Source organism: Mya arenaria, chromosome 5 (assembly GCF_026914265.1).
Source record: "Mya arenaria isolate MELC-2E11 chromosome 5, ASM2691426v1".
In the NCBI taxonomy this organism is placed as follows: domain Eukaryota; kingdom Metazoa; phylum Mollusca; class Bivalvia; order Myida; family Myidae; genus Mya; species Mya arenaria.
Window position 1 is genome coordinate 19,132,968 of NC_069126.1, and position 22,850 is coordinate 19,155,817.

Consider the following 22,850-nt stretch of genomic DNA (forward strand, 5'->3'; position numbering starts at 1 on the left):
AGCTTCCTAGTAGCTTTGATTAAATAAACTTTCTAAACTATAAACTTAAACTGTTTGCCATTTTATGTATTTCTCAGTATATAAACATTTACATGTAAACAACATTAAAACAAATTCCAAAGAAAACCATCAAGTCTGCAGTACAATGAAGACATTGTCCCTTAGATCACAAAGTCTTTTTTTATTATTCCTTCGTAAGATATATTCACAATGACTTTTTCTCACGGCCTGGTAAGCACTGACATCTCCTTTGACAAACAGTCTGGCAACCGGGGACGAAAATGACAAAAAAGTGAATCTAGATAGATTCGCGCCTCGTCGTAGAAGAAAGCATTTCCTGTGCACAGTATTTTACCGGCGACACCAAACGGACAAAAGGCGAAAGGGTCACGTTCTTGCTCCCCCGTCTGCTTACATAAACTGATCTAGATCGAATCTGTGATCAAATTTGCAATATTCTAATTGAAATTTGAAATAGGGTCGATCGATAAGAAAGGTCAAAGTTGTTTAGAAATAGATATCTGAACATACTGTTTTCGTTTGTTTAAACTGTTAACTCTTATGACCTTATCAAGTCAGAAACTTTACATGCATGTCTACAATTACTTTACCTTGTCGTTTGGTCTGGTTGACGAATTTAATTAGTACTAAACAGTATGTCCAATACGTTAAACAAACAGCAACATTTTATCGTGAATTTAAATAAACTGTAAAGTTGAACAAACACTCGGATTTCACTTATGGAGAAATCTACATACGGCGCAACAAATAGCCGTAACAACCCAAACCAGCAAATTAAATACCTATGTACATTGGGATTTAAGCAGTAAATATAAATGGGCAGTAACTCGGCCAGATAAAGGTAATGGAAAATATACACGTTTCTGTCCCTTAATGTTTGCTTGAAAGCAATGTCAACTGATTAAATTTTAATCTGTTCGGACTGATTGCTTGCTTTAAAGCAATGCCAACTGATTAGATTTTTATCTGTTCGGGCTTAATGCTTGCTCTAAAGCAATGTCAATTTCATTCAGTTTCTCCGTTCGGGCTGAATATATGTCGACTTTATAATACATGTATATGATTCAGAAAAACTCTTTAAGCGCAAGTGTTATGTGCCATCATATACAAGTCTAATTGAATATTGCAAAATTACTGAGAATTTGTTATGTAAAAATACGAATATTCTATAACATGTAAAGTCTGTATAAATAAGAAAAATCACAGGAAAATATAAAAAATATGGTATTTGCTAGAATTCAATTTAAAATCTGTGTTCATTAAAGTGTGTCAAATAATGATAAATTAATAAGAAAGACATAAAATGAGTCAACATTTTACCTCACCCCAGCAGTCCGCATTATAATGTTATTTTTGCTGTCCATGTAACTGTCCTGTTTATGTTAATGTATAAGTGGGGTGATGTATGGAAGTAGTCAAACTGGACTATTTATGTTATTCTTTAGTTTTTTTGATATATTATCTTGAACTCAACTGTATTTAGTAATAGCTAGATGAATGGTAAGCCTTAATTCGTTTGCAAAAGTGTGTATTAATGAGTTGAAAAGTGGCGAAATAAACAAATAATAATATGAAGGGCAATTTGATGAGCTGTTAGTTCAAATCTATTTATATTACATGTTATATGTGTGTCATGAATAGCTGTGTACTTGCAAAAACTATGAATTAAATAATAAACCAATGTTTCAAATACACTGAACATCGATCTTTTCTCCTTCCCTTACATCATTTGTTATGTTACCTGCATAGAGTGACAGACATATATTTAAGCGCCGTCGTTGTCGTTCGTGGTGTTACGCTGTCATTTTTTCCACTTTCACTAACGCATTTTTACTTGGCCACAATTATTATTGGCAAAAACGCGAACAATGTCAATAAACTGCCATATCTTAGGATTCACTCCAGAAATAAGACCAGAGGATTGCTAAATTAAACCCTTTTACACTATTAATATAACTTTCCTTATATAACTTGTATCAGCTAGATGACCAAGTTTGATAAATAGCCAGTTTGGACTATTACTTAACTTAAACAAAGTCAGTGTACGCTCTTTAACACAATCATTGTTTATCCAACCTCCAACAAGCACAGTTAACCCTGTTCAGGGCAGCTCGAAGAATTCTCGATAGCATATTGATTAGCGTTATTTTTCCAAAATAAATGTTTGTAATTTTGGTTTGTAAAATGATTATTCATTATGAGACTAAATGAGCACATACTTTTAATCCTTGAATTTATTTGGGAGATATTTGTCGTACCTTTAAGTAGTTGGCACTGATGTCCCGGCTGTATTCATTCGTTGAAAGGTATTGGTTGACTAACTTCAGACATCCCCTAACACAAATATACCAACAATGCTCTGGACAAAATATGCATTCAAATACCTATATGGTCTAGACTATAACGTCATTTTCACATCTGTACTGGTTTTCGTTTCATGGAACGGACAGGCTGCTTCATGTTTCTGGCACTTGGATACACTGTTGGATTTACCACCTTCGGCATTATAGATACACATTGGATCGTTCTTACATTTTAGGTACTTCAAGGTAAATATCAAAATAGTACCTCTAGTGACAGCATTTATAAAAATGTTTTAAGCGAAGAACTTGCCGAATAAATTTAGGAATGGCCAGGTATCACAAGTGAATCATATCCAAGTCCTATCATTTTCTTAAAGTACGGATACCTTTTTCATACTGGACGTATATGCTTAACTAGTTTGAAATGAAAACAGTTGCATGTCAGTAATATCTAGTAAATCATCACGGTTTACATTTTTTACTTACTGAACAACAAAATAAGGCTTATGTACGGTGGCATAAAGGTAACATGTGGGATATTTTTTCTTATCGTGGCCACGATTTAATTCATTGCTCAAACGAGTAAGTTATGCCGTGACCAAGACTTGCTCCTTACTTGTTCTTATGACTTAGTATGTGGTGGCGAAATTACCTCATTGTACACCGCTAAGCCTCTATACTTATGCACTATTGTTGTGATTTGGATGTGTTCATTTTTGTGTTAATTGCTCATAGTGAGCGATTGTGATAACAAATTGTCCTTTGTCTGATCCCAACACATTAACCTTTTAACACTACATTAAGCCTACTAGTCATCAAACTTGTTGCGAATGTTCTACTTCATTACCTCTAGGTCCAGCTTTAATGCGGGAATCTCCGACCTACAGGTAGATTACCGTACGTCAAATATAAAATCAACTTTTTGAAGAGGACAATTGTTCTTTTAACATAAGTTTTGTCTTGATGAAATCTAGATCAAGTTCGAATAAAGTTCATGTTCACAAGCCCGTTCAATAGGTAATATAAACCTTACTTTATTTAGATATTTGAGGACACACATTTACTCAGTGCCATTGAACTTCATTCAAATGTTATTTTTCTAAGATCTATGTTTTATTTTGTATTATGTCCGATCAGAAGTAGGTCTTACAATGTAGATAACAAATACTTGAAACTTGTATTGATCACAACAGCTGCAGAACTTGGCCAGAGTGTTAACTGTTTGACAATAGATCGGGAATAAGAATGTGCCTTTTAAAAAAAATATAGGTCAATTTGGAGAAAAAAAAATCAACAATCTAGATTTTTCTATCATTTGTCTAGACATTAAGTATACATTAAACTTGTTCAGAACGTTTGTCTTATTGAAGTCGTTTAGGGCAGTCTCGTATCGATATATTTGATTCTTTAAATCCATCCCAAATTACACAATAATAATAACTGAAACAACCATACGTGTTGGTCACAGTATTTCCTTCCTTTGTTATTGGCTTCATGTTCAGCGGCATCTTTTCAGTTTACACACAAGCTACTTGTGCAAAGGTGTACCTAGCGAGTATCCGGGTACTCTCGAAGGTTGTTTTGCACGTGTCTATTGGGATCGGGACATGGGAGCGAGTACGAGTTACCATCTGGATGCTCGCTGTTGGCTGTTTCGTTAGCGCCGTTACTTTTTTCATTATTCTAAAGGTTGGTAAATGCTTTCCCCATTTTGTCGAGACTGTTAAATACATTTTAATGAATTTTCCCGAAGCTTCGTTCGCAATGGTGTTGCTTTTCCCGTTCAGTTATTAAACAGCTACTTTATCGGTATATTATTGTAAACCCTTCAACTTCTGTTTTTATGAGGAACTTTCTGAAGAAACCAAGCCTGCAGGATGAATAATCGGAGATACAATACCCTTATATTTGCGTGTATCTACAGGTGCTGGCAAACACTTTCCCAATATGGTTTAAATTCTGAATTATCAATTCCCTTGGCATAACGTATTTGCGTATTTAAAAATAAATGTTAATGCAGATCTTGTTTATCCGACATTCAGTTAAATAGGACACTTGTATCGCAGGTATCACTAGTGGCCAACAATTGTCCCTTTTTATTTCACATACAATGAACAATTAAAAATGTGTGTCTAGATTTATTTGGCCTTGGCTGTGGTTTAATTTGAAAACTTATTTGTAAACATTTGAAAGAATCTGCGATATGTACTTAAAATGTGCGAGATGTTAAAAAGGAATGACGCATGTTGTCTAGTAGCTTCTTCTTATCGTTGATGCCGCTATGTTTTTGCACAGGTCTACATTGGAAGACATTTTAATAAAAATAAGATAAACCAATAGTCAAACAAGTACAAGTTTGATTTGTAATGGATATTTGTTATCTAGAATTTTATGTATACGTCTTGTCCATCACGGCTTATTACCCAACGTGCTCAGATATTGTTAATGTATTACCCACCAGAAAATTACCATTCCTACGAATGCTACATGTTAACAATCCATAAAACGTCATTTGTCATTAAAGAACTTCCTAATAATACCGCAGGGATTCCCTCGTTGCGCAGAACACATTTGTTGCAAGTATTGAGAACTAAGTCGATTTGTGTCGTCCATGTCTACACTTTACATGTTTTGGGTCCATTTCTTCACATCCGCTAATTTATGAAAAACATTTTCAAAATGGCTAGTGTCGTTGTTCTTTGAAAACGCACCTAATATGTCATAAGAATCCGCGTGACACAGAGAACATTTTCTCGGACATTTAAAATTGGCCCTTTCTTCGTTCGCTCGCTGCTTTTTGTGAATTCTTTTAAGTTCGTCTTTAGAGCTGCTCTTCCTAAGGTTTTCGTCTTTTTCATCCGCCATACCGCCTGAATTTGAAGAAAATTTAGAGCATTGAGATTTTTTAAGACCTGCGGTATTAATAAAGAGCTAGAGTGCGGAGTCCGAGAACCTCTTCGGAATATTGAAGAAATTATACGAAGAGTCTGCAGTTTCCTTTGGTATTATCCTGATACCAACTTTCTTTAAATTGTCTTGATTCAGACAGTCTATACACACATGGTTATCAAATAGTTGCTCTTTTGGTTTCGCATCTGCGAAAAATTGTTCATGATTTACATTCAAAGTATCTTCATAATCGTCACTATGTTCACTATGCTTTGAAAGCTTAGCCGGACGTTTAGATTTGCAGTCGGTGTTTCCATTTGACGAATCGACAGACACTCTGTTTTGTATTGCAACTCAATCGAGAGAACCGCTGGTTTTGGTTAGTTCCGCCGCGATGTTTTTTGGTGATCTTTCGTCACTTTCGCAACTTTTGCTTGCTCCGGTCAGCACAAATTGTTAACCGAACGAATATTAATGCTTGGTTCTGAAGCGATTTTCTTCTCAGAAAATTCAGATTTTAAAAGAGTTGTCTCTTTCGATATATACGAATGTCTTTTCATTTCAAGACTGAACTGTTTATATCGCACAGTTTTGTTCGATGTCAATGTCTCTGAAGACTGAACACGATTAAGTTCAACATTAGTTTCGTTCAAATCAAGACTAGATTTATCCGTGTAAGTAGAAGAGAACATACCTTTATCATCTGGAAATCTCTTTTTAAAAGATTCAACTCTAGTTTCGCTTAGATGGTTGATATCATATCGCCGTGTTTGGTCAGCTTCATTGTGCTGCTTAACCAAAGATCGAATGGGATCGTCATATGTAACAAAATACTCATCGGTTTCCGTCTTCTGAGGGATTGAGTCAGGAGGCATGCTATAATCATCAAGTACCAATATCTGATTGTTTTGACCTCTGGCTGGTAGTTCTGGTTTAAAGTCAGTGAGGTCACAGTCATTAATAAGATTGTTCGTTTCCTCTGTACTTTCATTAATAACCCCTCCGCGACCGTAGGTGTCATTTTGGACGGCAATCGGTCTTTGGCGCTCAATCAATCTTTTTCTAGACTTCCTGAAATTTTGAATTGTCATTAAAATGTCAACATGGATAAGCCAAAACGAAAAAACAAAATGGACAACTAACAGCTTAGTACAAAATAAATGAAACGAAGAAGTAACTCTGTTCAAATAGTCCTTTGAACTTGAATTGATGTACAATAGATTTCTGACTAGAATGAGGCCTCTTACCAACTAAGGTGTTCAAGTACCCGATGTACAATTATGTAAAATGTTGTTGTCTGTCAAAATAAATATAACAACCTTAAAAATTATTAACTTCCGATTTCACTAATAATAAAGAGCAAAACTCCAAATTGCACTAACTTGATCAATGTTTTCGTGACTTATAGCCAATACAAGTAATCATTAGGCTTTACAATCAGATAAAAATCTGATTAAATCAGATACGCTTTTAAATGTTACCAAAGTTTATGCTGTCAACATGGATGGGACTTAAAAACTACAAAAATGGACCTGAAAGCTTACTTCTGTTTTTAAATAAACTTTAAATGAAATTTTGAAAATTATAATTCAGTTAATATAATCACTTCCACAAATAGGTTCTATAATGAAGATAATTTGTCTCTTTGAACCGCCAAACAAGATACAGTACTTCCAGGAGATGTGAGTGTAGCCGTGCCGTCATTGTGTACGTGATGTAAAGCTTCGATTTAATTGGTTGGTTTATGTAAAATCAATGCAAATTGAACTTGCATGAATGCTTTTCGGGGGTTAAGCCCACCGCTTGGGTAGTTAGTTCTCTATCATACGTCAAAGTATATGCAAATCGCTGCTGACTGCTGTCAGTTTCTTTTGATATGGGTAGTCGATCGAGATGGTTATATGTCTTACCATTTGTTCACCGAACTAAAAGCCACGGTCGTTCAAATTCTCGAAATGCTATGTTTATTTGTAAACAGCAGTGTGTGTACATATGAGACCTTAATAATTGTATTCAAACGTACACTGTTGTTATAAACGATCGTTCGGATCATATAAACACGCTTTAAAGCATTTTGTGACAAACAATTAAATTTTGCATCTTGCTTTTGCCATACCTGTATAGATAGTACGCCATCAGTATAATAATGATGAAAACGAAGAATGATACAAGAGCTAAAATAAAATCTTTTGCCCAAACACTTTTTTCTTCATTCGGTGAAGATGACGAGCTCCGGGAGTTCTCTGAAAAGTAATATGATTTTATACTTATTCTATAGTATTACCAATCTGACACCAATGATATATTGCTTTGTTGAAATATGCGATCAATCAAATAGCATACTTAAGGGATTATAAAATATAAAACTGCTTTAGTTGTTGCTAGTGTCGTTCACATGGATCCACCTGTTATTGATTGATTATCGAAACTAAATTTAGCATGTATTTTTGTAATTCAGATGCATTTAGATTTTGCGGATGTTCTCGTTTGGAGTATATTTCATTTCCAGTCGGATTTATCTAGAGTCGAATGATATTTTACATCGTTAGAACAAAATATCAACTATGATGTGTTTCCGAAAAAGCACCATTTTGCTAACTTTTCAATTCTGGGAAATTTCTAGTACTGTTATACCTTGCATTTGAACCTGTTTGAAAGCTTTCTAAGGTTTCTAATTTGTCAAATTCAATGCTCATTTTAGATGTACTTGTATTTGTGATAAATACCAGTTTAACCATCTGTAGTAGAAAATACAGTAATTTGACAGAACAATCCTGTTTTTGGATCCTATATGTATAATATCACCATTCTTAGACTACAGGAAAATAACAACTATATTTTTTATTTGAATCGAAACATGGTACACCATTATCCCCTACGCGCGGATATAGTTCTCGTTTAAAGTTATTAGCTCGCTCAAAAGAAATACCTTGTTTATAATCGCAAAAAGTGGGACTTACTTATTGAATCCGTTATTACGGTAGAACGTTCTGGGTGGTTTTCTGAAAACGAAAACAGTTTTTGGTATAATTCGAACATGTTTTCTATATATATCGTTGCAAACATACATTTTTTTAGCATGAAGAGTTGTGTTGAAAATATAATTCAGCTGCTTAGACATGTTGAATTTTGTAGTTTGACATTCAGTAGCCAGTTGAATAAAACTGGTTATTTCTTAGGTTTGGTCAACGTTAGTTTAAATGATATCCAATTACTTTTGCCCAAATGTCTTTTATGTTTAAATTAGCCAAAGCTTACTTGTGGATAACTTATCCCGATTTATACAATTGACTACAGTGCGTTTATTTGACGGACAACAACCGAGGCATAGCAACGACCATCAAGTTTCGTTTCGTACGATATTATTTTAGTATCATTTTCAGAAGATTGTAATTTCTTAACAAAATGAATTTCTACAATTATACCATGTTTATATCAAACATGTTGTATTAGGTTTGCGCTCGTTGATAAAAGGAACCTTTAATACATACCGCCCATAATTAATTATTATACAACACTTCTCTATAAATCCGATAGTCTAAACATATTTATTTTACAACGGTTACGAAACAAGTTATAACAACATTATATTTATCACTCTCGTTGGAACGATTTTACGCGAAAGTGTGGTCTTGTGTTGTGGGGGAAACCGGAGGACCCGGAGAAATCCAACTTGTTCGGCTTGGTGACCACAAACCAAATCCAATAGTGTATCATATAATAGTGCCACAACACTAAAACCCGATAAACAAAACAATGTTAATTCCCCATTCGACTAAAACGGGGTGATATTTGAAAATTGAAGTTAATATCAAAGACATCTAATTTGCGTTTTTTTCCAATATATATTTCGAATTCCGATAACTGATTCGTAATACTCGGATACTCTAACAAAATACGAACGCCATTTCATTAAGAGAAACAACGAAAACGTATAGAGAATTTTACGTAACAAATAAGGGACGCGATTCGTACAGAATTACGAATATTCGTTACAATCCCATTTTTATGATATAAATTATGTAGAACCATATTGCGCCTTGCGTTCATTACCTACGTCCAAGCAAACTGCAGGCAGATACGAGAAACAGTTTGCTATCGAGAAGTTACTGGTCCCATTATGTACTTCCACTGTTACACAATATAGGCCATCCATACTCGCGGGTTTTTCCTCGAGTAACTGGAAGGTTCGCCTTCGAACTGTACATTTTCTTTGTGTCCTCCAATGGCATGTACTGGTATTGTTCTTAAAAAAATAACAAGTAAGTAAAGTACAAAGCTATGAGTATTTTCCTTTTTTAAAAAGTCAAATACCTTTTTTCCCGGTATTATGTTACAACCGAAGGAGCTGCTGACATTGAATCTGCTGTTACTGTTAATTAATAAGACAAAGAGGAATTTCGATGCGCGTGTCCCAAGCTGCGCGGATCTCCGATCGGGGTAAGCCCCCTCTTACCGAAGGAGGTCCTAGATAAACGTAAGGGTCTCATGGGAGTAAACATGAAGGCCAGGCAACCGCGTAAACGAGTGTACTTCCGGTACGACCAGCTTACGCCTAGGGACAGTAATACAACGCACCGGAAGACTGCACAGACTTAGGACAGGAATGCGAAGGAAATGAGGTTCCTATCGTGGAAAGGTGAAGGGCTAACAAAAGCTAAACGAAGCAAATGAGATTTTACAAATTTTATTACGCAAACTGATATTATTTGATAATATAAAACGTGGACGTCTAATAAGGGCATTATTTAATTAAATGGTAATAGTAATCCTTTTCATACGACACTATCAAAATTTGCGTTAAAACCAAGCGGGGTAGTAATTATTTATATAATGGACAAGTTGCGTTTTTTATTATTAATATTTTATCATATTGACTATTTGATATGTTAAATTAGATAAAACTTTCTTCAATTTGGATGAGGACTGGTAAATTGTTTCGTATAAGCCCCCATAAAATTCCTTAATCCATGGAATGTATGTGATGATATATTTTATAAAATTTAAGAAGAGTTAGTGAGAAGGAGATAATTATTTAGATATGATATGTAAATGGTAAAAGTGTAACAATGTAATACATGACAGAATTTTAGACATTGACATAAATGATACTAAAACTGTGAACTTTGCATTATGATGAGTGAGATGATGAATATCATTTTATGATTGCATGTAATCTGTATAGTGACTTAAGAAGAGAGCATATCTCTTCGTTTTGTATAAATAGGCCAAGTATGTAAAAAATTATTCAACTACTAAATGTAAACAGTCAACATCTTATATTAACGTACATTGTATATAAACATGCATCGAAAAAGAAAAAAAATACACACAATTATCCATGCTTAATATCATATGTGTTGAATTGCATTTCCTTCTCTATTGTAGTTTTTGATATTTTATACTATGGGAAGTTGCTCATAGATGTTAATGCTGAACTCTATATAAATATATTCATTATTTAATGTTCTTGTTGTTAAAGGGGCACACTATACTGGTAGGGTTAACTTGACAGATACAGTTTTGAACTCAGTTGACTTTAATAATCGAAAAAATAACAATTTGGGTACAGTAAAAATGAAGGTTATTTTTCATATTTTTGGCATCAACCTATATTTCGCCACTGTATCTGAGCGAAACTGTTTGTTTTATACTTCAAGTACATATAGCTTGGAATTGGCTATAGGCTTTTATAGATACTAGATATATGTTTTACATTACTAGATTTTTTCTGTTTTACCCAGATTACCTTGCGATGGTTTATATATTAGTCTAACAATTGGAAGTCTTTGTCTTGACATAAAACTGCATGTTTTGGAAAATGTTATTGTATTACTTCGTGCATAAACAGTGATGTTGCAAAAATAGCTTGAAAATCTAGATACTTCTTTTGCAAAAGACACAAAGGGTTTTCGGTGTTTAAAATAAAGTATCCACTGTTGCATATACGGAACAGATTACGGACTCGGTTGATATCTAGTTTAGTGCAAAGACACATAAACCATTTTATATTCACTTTGACATAAGTTAAAAAATAATACAATGTAAACTACATGGACAAGCACAATAGGTAGAAATGAAACTACGACCGCTAATACTTGCGGTGAAAATTATTTGATTAATAGAAACATTTTATAGCCGATTTTCAATCGAAATCCTTTATATATGGTTTGATAGGTCATACACTCTACCATGTAAATTTCGTTTCAGTCGTGTTTCTTATCTAGCCATGGTTAACACACAATACTTTACAAAGACAACTCACCTTTACCACGGCGTATGTTTTGTCTGAGTTAACATTGATATTCTGCAAGCATTTGTTCAACTCTTTCGCCATGTTAGCGGAATAATTTGTATCGTCGTCGCACGAATCTTAAACAAATAACAAATTAGTACTAAATCTTCAACTTCTTTTGCTAAAAACATATTTATGGGTGCCTTCGAAATAGGGGTGGAACACTCCTTCAAATATAATAGCGCTTTAGCCTGGAAAAGAAAGAGTTTGATAGCTATATCCGAGGGCAACTACCATTGGTCCCAATGAGCAGTTCCAGTCAAACCAACACGGCCGTTTTCATACTTTGGATTTTCTAGCAGAGAATAACCATTTATTATTTCAAGACAACTGGTAAGAGTTTCGTGGAACTCCTGCGATTCAAATCCAGCGTTTTTAAAGAACTGTTATACTTCAAATTAACATAATACAACGTGTGTGTTCAAGTCAGTACAGCCAGATTCAAGTAATTAGTGCAAACTTGAAATTTGTCACAAGTATAAATGTATTATATTATATATTATATATTATCGCATTAAATAAATCTGTTGATATACTGACCGCATACAAATTACTTTTGAATTTTGATGAAAATGGAGTCTTCAGTAAAATACCTATATATTAAAGGCTACTTCAAACTGATATTACTTATTCCAAGATTACTTCATATCATGCCATGGTAGCTTATTTTGCCAGACGCCTTAGCAAATATAACTAACGCTACTTATTCAACATGTTTCTAATAGTCCACATATTGGTAATATATTATATTTAAATTCAACTTGTAAAAAATTATCAGTCAAACAATTTTAAAAGCACTTTAATTTAGTGAATAAAATCACACGTTCCTATCTTGTTACAAGTTTCCCCTCTATTACATGCGTATAAAAAACAGGTTAAAATTGACCTTTACATCCAACTTATGGGTTTAGCAAATACTCTGGATGACGACCGACTGTATTTCTATAATATAATACATGAGAGGTTGTTATTTTGCATAAACACGTTGAGGTATATTGGATGCGTACATAAATTGGAACACTTTCGGCATTTTTTAAAAATATTTTTAGTTAGACTTGCACCACAACTAAAATATTTATTTTTCAAGATACTACCAATCTGCCTGAAAAGTACTTTGTTTACTGCACAGTCAAGGACTGCCATTTTTGTCCTCGGGTACCTCAATATGGAACAGGACAAATTCCTTATTTATTTTTATGTTTCCTTTTGAAATTATTGCTACATATTTTGTTTTTGTAAATTAATAATTCATTTTATTTTCAGTTTTTTTTTGTCATTTGACAATTTAAGTAAAAAAAATACAGACTGTACCGGTATGTTGTGATTATGGCAAGCATGAACATTTTAACATGAACAACTTTCAATGATAACACCATTTGAAATATATACCGGAGTATTGTGTTCTTTGAATCTTGCATCTAAGGCAAGCGTCTTTATTGATTAAAATCGTGAATAAACCATTCGCGATCGGAAAAACAAAACGCTTTTATAATGGGTGTTACATATTTAGGTACTGTTTCGATTTAAGAACTTACCCAGGAGCGTTGAAATAAATGAGGATCACCAGATAAATGTAATCAGTCATTGCTTGTATTGCTACAAGTGACCGTTTAACATAATTTATTTCCCATTTAAATTGATAAATGGCAATTCTAGTGTCCTCTGTAACGACTCAGTTTGGTAAGGTTACAAGTTTGTTTCATGTTCTACGTACAAATTTATAAAAAATTGCTGGTAATTTACTAGAATGTGTACACAAATGTTTTAGTCATGTCACCCTTTATAAAATCACAGTTAAATTATTCGGAACATATATAAAAATGGGTATTATGGCACATAACTTACTCAATCGTATGAACGCCAGGTGTTTAGGTCATTTTTAAACTTTTCTTATTTTGAATTTGTATCGATTTTTAAATCCGGTTGCAGTGGTTTTCATAACCGTATGTTGATCTCAGATGAATTAAATGCTTATCTGTTAGCATTAGAAGGCTGTGTCTATTTAATATATTTAAATGTATAAAATCATTGATATTTTTAGTAACAGCGTGCTCCCACGGAAACAGCAAGCATTTCATTCTTTAGTTATTGAATTTAAATAAAATTGGCAATTGAATATTTTTGAATACGCGATCAACCTTTAAATGCCGAACTGGTCCAAGCTCTTCGAACATTCTGAATTTCATTGTACTTCGAGAAACTGCGGATTCCAACAACTTTGCCAATGAATGGGTAGCAGTATTTTGTCTCCAGCCAATTTGAACTGCATGAACTTAGTTGTTTGCCTAAAATGTAGAAAGGTATATTTATGAAAAATATATCAATAAAAGTGGTTATATTATTCAGAATAAGATTTTCTTCCAAATATATACATCCAAGCAACTATTTGCCTACATGAATGAGAGCAGAATATATTTGAAAATGAGAAAAGTCGATTTTAGTGTATTTGAATTTTATTAGTTTCCTTATTTTGCTTCCACTCTGTAATTACTTGGTATTTCCGAATGGATGTGTCAGCTTTCTAAGGCGGCATAGGGGTGACATAGGTGTGTTTTTCTTAATTATCTCGTAAACAAGTATTAGTTACTCGATAAAAGCGACTTACACACTCGTTCAACGACTTACTAACTCGTTAAAACAAATTAGCATTTAGTTTAAGCCACTTACTTATCTTGTTAAAACGACTTAGCAACTCGTTAAAAGGACGTAATAGCTCGTTAAAAGGATGTAGTATCTCGAATAAACAATCTACTTACCTCGTTAGATATGTAAGTCGTTTAAACGAGATGGACAATAACACTTATGACACTCCTATGCCACCGTAGGTTTTGGTTCAATAAAGTTAAAAAAAAACGTACGTAGCTCGTTCAAAAGACTTGCGTATCACTGAGCAATTCCTCAAAAGGACTAACGATACTCGTTAAAACGACTAAGTATCTCTTTTTTAAAAACCTACAATGGCTACGTCGTTAGATCAGTTAGTCGTTTTAACGGGATAAAAATAACACGTATGCCACCTCTGTGTCACTGTAGAATTTGATTTAATTATGTATTAATTTATATCCGTCGTGTAGCTTCGATGTGTCTGCAAGTATTTTCTTAGCTTTCAAATACTCTCCGTATAGTAAAATCTTTTGGACTGACATGTTGAACTAAAATGCTGCCCACGAAGCAAATTTGTTAATGAATATAATATATACAAATCAAATGGGGTTGATCACTTGTGAATAATACTCAACTTTTGCTAAACTTAATTCTTAATGCACCAGTAAAACTGTAAAGCTTTCATTTTATTCACATTTCCCACGAACTAACAAAATATCGATGATTGATTTTATTTAGTTTCTTTTAAAGATTTAATAAAACAATACGACCCTAACATATAATCAGGGTTCATCCTTAAGAGAGTGAATAGCTGTAATACTACTACTACTACTACTACTACTACTACTACTACTACTACTACTACTACTACTACAACTACTACTACTACTACTACCACTACCACTACCACTACCACTACCACTACCACTACTACTACTACTACTACTACTACTACTACTTATAATAATAATAACTTTATTTAAAGATGGTAACACATTAAGACATAGGCATCATATTATAAACATACATAACACACGACTTATTTACAATGTGGCCTTCTGAAAGAACATACACACACACAAACACATAAATGTTAAGAATGTAAGCATAAATTTATGTCATTTCAAAAGGGTACGTATTAAAATGTTACACGAAAACATAAAGAAACATAAATATAATACATTAATTATAACATAAATGCCGAACAACACATCCATTTGTAACTAAAGGTAAACAAACCGTATCATTAAAATTTATTAACTGAGTAAGTAGGACAGTCACACATGTATTTAACACCTTACTCAAGATGTATATAATGTGAAAACAATAGTCATAGAATTATGCGTACAATTCTTACAACGGTTTTTGCAATTGATGATGTAAAATGAACTTTGCATTTGAACCCAACAACATGCAATTCGTTTTCAGTGGATGTATTGCCATGTTGTTTATTTTGCACCACTCCGATATTATAACTAAATTTATTGGCAACGTACGTTCGATTTCTTGCGTATTTGAACTTTTTGCATATAGTGTAGTATCATCAGCATATAAGTCAATCAAGGAATTTTCTATTTCAAAGGTAATGTCATTAATACATATAAGAAAAAAGAAAAGGAGCAAAAATGGATCCTTGAGGAACTCCAGACTTTATACATCTTCGTGAAGATTGGGAATCCCCAAACTTTACAATTTGGTGTCTATCTTTTAAATACGAAGTTATCAGTTGAATGGACTTATCACTGAAATTGTATAATTTCAATTTATGTAAAAGTATTTGGTGATCTACTAGATCAAAAGCCTTTCGTAAATCAAGAAAGAGAGCACCTACATGGTTTCCATTGTCAATTCCATCAATCCAATCATCAATTATTCTTATCAACGCTGTGTGACAAGAATGATTTTCTCGAAACCCAGATTGAAATTCATGTATGATATTCGTATTTTTAAAGAAAATTGATTTGATCTGCCAAGTGCCGTCCAAAAACCTTTGACAGAGTAGGAAGGATAGAAAAAGGTCTATAATTATTTGGATCATTGCGACCAGAAGATTTATATATAAGCAAGACCTTAGCCTCTTTAAATGAGTCTGGGAATATTCCTAGCCGTATGTTATTATTTATAGTGTACTACAACTAGCATTCCTCTTTGAACAAACATACCGATTGATTTGTTTAAAAGCTGGCAGCATACTTTCAATTTTTGACAAGTATCAGTTTCGTCTATTGTGGCTTGGCAAGTTAGGTTCTCCATCATCAGGCCACCTTCACCTGTTTTGATCCCATAATGTAATGGCTCTTTCATTATGACCGCTTTGACAGCATTGCTGAAACATTTTTACATACTAGTATTTCATCTTTAATACGGCACATCATAAAATATTCCTTAAAGGGGCTAAACACCGTATGATGAAATAGTGATAAAACAGAAAATTGTAGAAAACTGACATAAACTTGGTATCGATGTGACGAACTAACTTAAGTTCCACATAGTTTACAATTAATTTATTTTTCGCAGTTTTTTTTATTAAAAAAGAATACTAGGTATGTATACCTAGTAGAATTTATTCTTATGCGTGATTGGCTAGTCGATGTTATCACGTGATATTACCAAGTTAGGTATATAGCTTTAATATTCAAACGAGTTTGGGTAAGTTTTTGTAGCACAGTGGATACAACACTGGACTGAAAATTTGGCGACACCAGTTCGAACCCGGTCTCCGACCCGAATATTTCTACATTTTGGTATTTTTTTACAATTATGATATCAAAGAGTAAAACATTTTATTAAATAATTGTCCTGCGATTCGTTACAGAAAAACAACAACGTTTTTTGGTGCCAATCTGGTGTGACCGTCAGTTTTAACCGGAGACAAAACCCCTCTTGGTTTAATCTTAATGTTTCATGCAATAACACTGCTTATACGATAACCCCCATCCCTGGTATCGAGAGTATCACTTTTAATCCGCATACGGACATTGCCGACGATGCAATTGTCCATTTCCAAAGCAATGCTGAAGTTGAGTACCCTAACATATTAATAGGATGGCAGAAATAAGGAGAAGTTCGTGCCCCGGACGGTCAATAGGGTAGCGACGTTAAGAGAAGTTGACGTCCCTACATGTCAATATATTAGCGACATCAATAGAAGTTAGTGGCCTTGCTTATCAATATGCAAGTGACGTAAAGAGAAGGTTGGTGCCCTTACTTGTCAATCGGTTAGCGACGTTAAAAGAAATTGGTTTGCAACTTGGTAATATGAAAGCGACGTAGAGATAAGTTGGTGCCCCTCTATGTCAATAAGTTATGGACGTAATGAGAAGTTAGTGCCCTCATTTGTCAATAAGTTAGCGACGTAAAGAGAAGTTGTAGTCCCAACATGTCAATATGTTAGAGACGTGAAGAGATGTTGGTGGCCCTACATGACTATAGGTAAGCGACTTAAAGATCAATTGGTGCCCCTACATGACTATAGGTTAGCGACGTGAAGATCAATTGGTGCCCCTACATGAAAATAGGTAAGTGAAGTAAAGATAAATTGGTGTCCCTACATGACAATAGGTAAGCGAAGTAAAGCTAAATTGGTGTCCCTACATGTCAATAGGTAAGAGACGTAAATATAATTTGTTGCCCCTACAAGTCAATAAGTTAGCGACTTAAAGAGAAGTTGGTGTTCCTACATGTCAATAGGTAAGCGACGTAAAGATAAATTGCTGCCCCTACAAGTCAATAGGTTAGCGACTAAAAGAGAAGTTGGTGTCGCTACATGTCAATAGGTAAGTGACGTAAAGATAAATTGGTGCCCCTACAAGTCAAAAAGTTAGCGACGTAAAGAGAAGTTGATGTCCCTACATGAAAATAGTTTAGCGACGTGAAGAGGAATTGGTGCCCTTACTTGTCAATCGGTTAGCGACGTTAAAAGAAATTGGTTTGCAACTTGGTAATATGAAAGCGACGTAGAGATAAGTTGGTGCCCCTCTATGTCAATAAGTTATGGACGTAATGAGAAGTTAGTGCCCTCATTTGTCAATAAGTTAGCGACGTAAAGAGAAGTTGTAGTCCTAACATGTCAATATGTTAGAGACGTGAAGAGATGTTGGTGGCCCTACATGACTATAGGTAAGCGACTTAAAGATCAATTGGTGCCCCTACATGACTATAGGTTAGCGACGTAAAGATCAATTGGTGCCCCTACATGAAAATAGGTAAGTGAAGTAAAGATAAATTGGTGTCCCTACATGACAATAGGTAAGCGAAGTAAAGCTAAATTGGTGTCCCTACATGTCAATAGGTAAGAGACTAAATATAATTTGTTGCCCCTACAAGTCAATAAGTTAGCGACTAAAAGAGAAGTTGGTGTCCCTACATGTCAATAGGTAAGCGACGTCAAGATAAATTGCTGCCCCTACAAGTCAATAGGTTAGCGACTAAAAGAGAAGTTGGTGTCGCTACATGTCAATAGGTAAGTGACGTAAAGATAAATTGGTGCCCCTACAAGTCAAAAAGTTAGCGACGTAAAGAGAAGTTGATGTCCCTACATGAAAATAGTTTAGCGACGTGAAGAGGAATTGGTCCCCTTATTTGTCAATAGGTTAGTGATGTAAAGAGAAGTTGGTGACGTAACTTGGCATTATGAAAGGGGCGTAAAGATTAGTTAGTGCCCCTACATGTCAATAGGTAAGCGACGTAATGTGAAGTTGGTGCCCTTATTTGTCAATAAGTTAGCGACGTAAAGAGAAGTTTGATGCCCTTACATGTCAATAGGTTAGCGACGTAAAGAGAAGTTTGATGCCCTTACATATCAATAGGTTAGCGACGTAAAGAGAAGTTGGTGTCCCTACATTTCAATAAGTTAGCGACGTAAAGAGAAGTTGGTGTCCCTACGTTTCAAAAAGTTAGCGACGTAATGAGAAGTTGGTGTCCCTTGCCGCAACTTACCTTAAGTAGGCCACGTATAGAGAAATTGGCACCATACTTGTGAATAAGTTAGCCAACACAAAGAGAAGTTGGTGCCGCAACTTGTCAATAGATTAGCGACGTAAAGACAAATTGATGCGACTGTTTGTCAATAAGTAGGCGAAGTTAAGAGATATTGGTGCCGCATCTTGTCAATAGGTAAGGGGCGAAATGAGAAGTTTGTACCATTACTTGTCAAAGGGTTAGCGAAGATAAGAGAAGCTGGTGCCGCTACTTGTCAATAGGTTAGTAAAGAAAAGCTGGTGCTGCAACTTGTTGAAAGGTTAACGACGAAAAGAGAAGTTGGTGCCATTAATTGTCAAATGTTACGAAGTTAAGAAAAGCTGGTGCCACAACTTGTCAAAAGGTTAGTGCCATAAAGAGAAGCAGGTCTCGCAATATGTCAAAATGTTAGCGACGTTAAGAGAAATTGGTGCCGAAATTGTCAATATGTAAGCGACGTAAAGAGAAGTTGATGCCCCTGCATGTCAATAGATTAGAAAACGTCAAGAGAAGTTGGTGCCCCAGTATTTCAATAGGTTAGCAGACGAACACAAAAGTTGGTGCCCCTACTTGTCAGTAGGTAAGCCGACGTAAAGAGAAGTTGGTGCTCCTTCTTGTCAATAGGTTAGCAGACGCAAAAATAATTTGTTGTCCCCTTTTTTCAGGTTAGCAGATATAGAGAAAAGATAGTGCCCCTACTTGTAAATATGTTAGCATACGTCAAAAAAGGTTGATTCCCCTACTTGTCAAAAAATTGACGACGTAAAGAAATGGTGGTAGACTTATTTGTCAATATGTTAGCATATGTGAAGAAAGTTTGATTCCCCTACTTTTCAAATAACTTTTTAATAGGTTAGCATGCGTAAAGAAAAGTTGGTGCCCTAACTTTTTAATAGGTTAGCATGTGTAAAGAGAAGTTGGTGCCCTAACTTTTTAATAGGTTAGCTTACGTAAAGAGAAGTTGGTGCCCCTACATGACATAAGGCTAGGAGACACAAAGAGTATCTGGTGCTCTTACTTGTCAATAGGTAAGCAGACGTTAAGAAGTTGGTGTCGCAACTTTTCAATAGGTAAGCAGAAGTAAAGAGAAGTTGGTGCCCGTACTTGTAAATATGTTTTACAGACATAGAGATAATTGGTGTCTCATATTTTAAGTTGGTTTGCAGACGTAAATATAAATTTGTGCACCTACTTGTTAATATTAATATGTTAGCAGACGCCAAGAAAGGTTGATTCCCATACTTGTCAATTGGTTAGACAACGTAAAGAAATGATAGTGGAATTATTAGTCCATATGTTAGCATACGTACAAAAGTTGATTCCCTTTTTTTCAAAAGGTTAGACGACGTAAAGTGAAGTTGGTGCCCCTCTATGTCAATATGCTAGCAGACCCAAAGAGAAGTTGGTGCTCTTACTTGTCAATAGGTTAGCAGTCATAAAAGGATGTTGGTGTCGCAACTTTTCAATAAGTAAGCAGAGGTAAAGGAAGTTGTGTCGCAACTTTTCAATAGGTAAACCGACGTAAAGAGAAGATGCCTCTTCATTTTTTGATAGTACAATGTCGTCTCTAAAAATAGATTGCGTGCCTGTAGTTGTTTGGTCGTTTTGTGATTCTCCGGAAATGCTATTAAATAACCCCATTCTATTATACTGTTCCGTAAATTCCGTTTGGTTTGTCTAAAATCATATGGTTTTTAAAATGCAGAATTGTAAAGAGTTTACTGAAGTGCAAATTCTTTTTGACTCACTTTTCGATGGGAATTAAAAAAACAACATGTAATGGGATCAATTTAATCCGATGAGTATTTGTGATTTATTGTCGTATGACTAAGGAAAAAAACAAACACAATAAGTTTTATGCTTGCCCTGAAAAAAAAAATCTATTATGTCGTTTTGAGTTTTTCACAAACTTAATCGTCAAATATTATCATTTCTGTTGATCACAATATATGTCTGTAGCAGGCTGAATTTCATCGTTTGAGGTATGTAATATGTCTTCAAGTAATAATTATTTCTTGTAATCTCCTCCATTTTATAAATTATATGTTGATATTTTGACTGCATCAAAAAATTTGCATACACATATATACATTATCATTATAAATTAATGGTTTAAACAACATATGAGAACGCGTATTAGTCTTCCGAGAACCACTATTTCCAGAAATCAAAATTCTTAAACAAGTTCGCGCCCCTTCCTGTCAAAAAGTTGACAAGCGTAACCAAGACATTCGTTCCCTTACATGTAAATAAGATGGCACACATTTCGGAGAAGTTCGTGACCGTACCTATCAATAGGTTGGTAGACGTAACGGAGAAATTCGTGCCCTTACCTGTCAATAGATTGGCAGACGCCACGGAGAACTGTTCTCTCATTTAGATCGTCCTTATAGCAAACGTCTTTCCAAGCATTATTCACATTAGCCTGCAACAACCCTTCTGTTTTCAGAGCTCCGCCGTGAAGTTGGAAGCATGAAGCTAGTGATAAAAACGAAAAGAGCTGATGATAACTTTTTGGTTGATATTTATATAATACATCAATTATTCACAGACACATCAAGTTGCATGAACATTTAACATCGTCATACAGAACAATAACATTCTATTTCTATTTAAAAGTAAATATATTATGAGAAATATCTTACTTTCACAGGAAACCGAACCAACAATGTATGAATTCAGAATCAGAATTGCTACAAAACACGCCATCTTCATTGTAGGCATAAACTTGAACAGCAAATCCAATTAATTATATATAATGAGCTGTAAGACCCCAATACATTTTAATTAACACTTTAATATCCAATGTATCTAGAAACTGATAATGTTCACATATTTACTTCCTGTTTATAACAATTATTATTCAACAATTATATACGACTGCTGAAGCCTTGAGATAATTTGAATCTTAAAGCAAGCTTCTCACCGATAAAAAAGGAACGACTCGAAGTTTTCTTATGGCATTATTATTTATTATTGCGTACATTATTATTATTATTATTATTATTATTATTATTATTATTATTATTATTATTATTATTATTATTATTATTACTGCAGGTTCAGTGACTTAAGGGAATATACAGATGACAGTCTTACACTGCAGGTTCAGTGACTTAAGATAATATACAGATGACAGTCTTACACTGCAGGTTCAGTGGCGTGCGTGAGAGAATATATAGAGGAAAGTCTAATATTGCAGGTTAAGTGACGTGAGAGAATATATAGAGGAATGTCTAATGTTGCAGGTTCACTGGCGTGGAATATATATATGGAGGAAAGTCTTATTTTGCAGGTTCAGTGGTGTGAGAGAATATATATAGAGGAAAGTCTAATATTGCAGGTTCAGTGGCGTGAGAGAATAAACAGGGGAAAGTCTAATATCGCACGTTCAGTAATGTAAGAGAATATACAGATGAAAGTCTTATATCGCAGGTTCAGAAGCGTGCGAGAATATACAGATGAAAGTCTTATATTGCAGGTTCACTGACGTGGAAAATATATAAAGGTAAGTCTCATATTGCAGGTTCAGTGACTTAAGAGAATATACAGAGGACAGTCTAATATTGCAGGTTCACTAGCGTGTAATATATATATAGAGAAAAGTCTAATATCGCAGGTTCAGTTGCTTTAGAGAATAAACAGAGGAAAGTCTAATATTCGGAGTCAGTTGCTTTACAGAATATACAGAGGAAAGTCTAATATTTCAGAGTCAGTTGGTTTAGAGAATATACAGAGGAAAGTCTAATATTTCAGAGTCAGTTGCTTAAGAAAATATA

General features: G+C 34.4%; 1 protein-coding gene across 1 annotated transcript; it reads right to left on the reverse strand.

Moving 5' to 3' along the window:
* Window positions 1-4,420: 4,420 nt before the first annotated feature.
* Window positions 4,421-21,893, reverse strand: LOC128233489 (uncharacterized). The gene is made up of 9 exons (XM_052947178.1): window positions 21,717-21,893; window positions 21,405-21,549; window positions 16,275-16,438; window positions 13,647-13,793; window positions 11,479-11,585; window positions 9,267-9,459; window positions 8,174-8,215; window positions 7,330-7,456; window positions 4,421-6,284 (listed from the first exon to the last, which is right to left on the reverse strand). Exons 1-9 carry the CDS (start codon window positions 21,793-21,795, stop codon window positions 5,657-5,659), a joined length of 1,632 nt encoding a protein of 543 aa, XP_052803138.1. The 5' UTR covers window positions 21,796-21,893; the 3' UTR covers window positions 4,421-5,656.
* Between the last annotated feature and the right edge of the window lie 957 nt (window positions 21,894-22,850).

Coding starts and splice junctions, on each gene's coding strand:
- LOC128233489 (XM_052947178.1), bottom strand. CDS start 21,795: ATGCCTACAATGAAGATGGCGTGTTTTGTAGCAATTCTGATTCTGAAT. Junction 11,586..13,646: donor GACCAGTTCGGCATTTAAAG/GTTGATCGCGTA, acceptor TATTTGTTTAAG/ATTCGTGCGACGACGATACA. Junction 6,285..7,329: donor ATGGCGTACTATCTATACAG/GTATGGCAAAAG, acceptor TCAAAATTTCAG/GAAGTCTAGAAAAAGATTGA.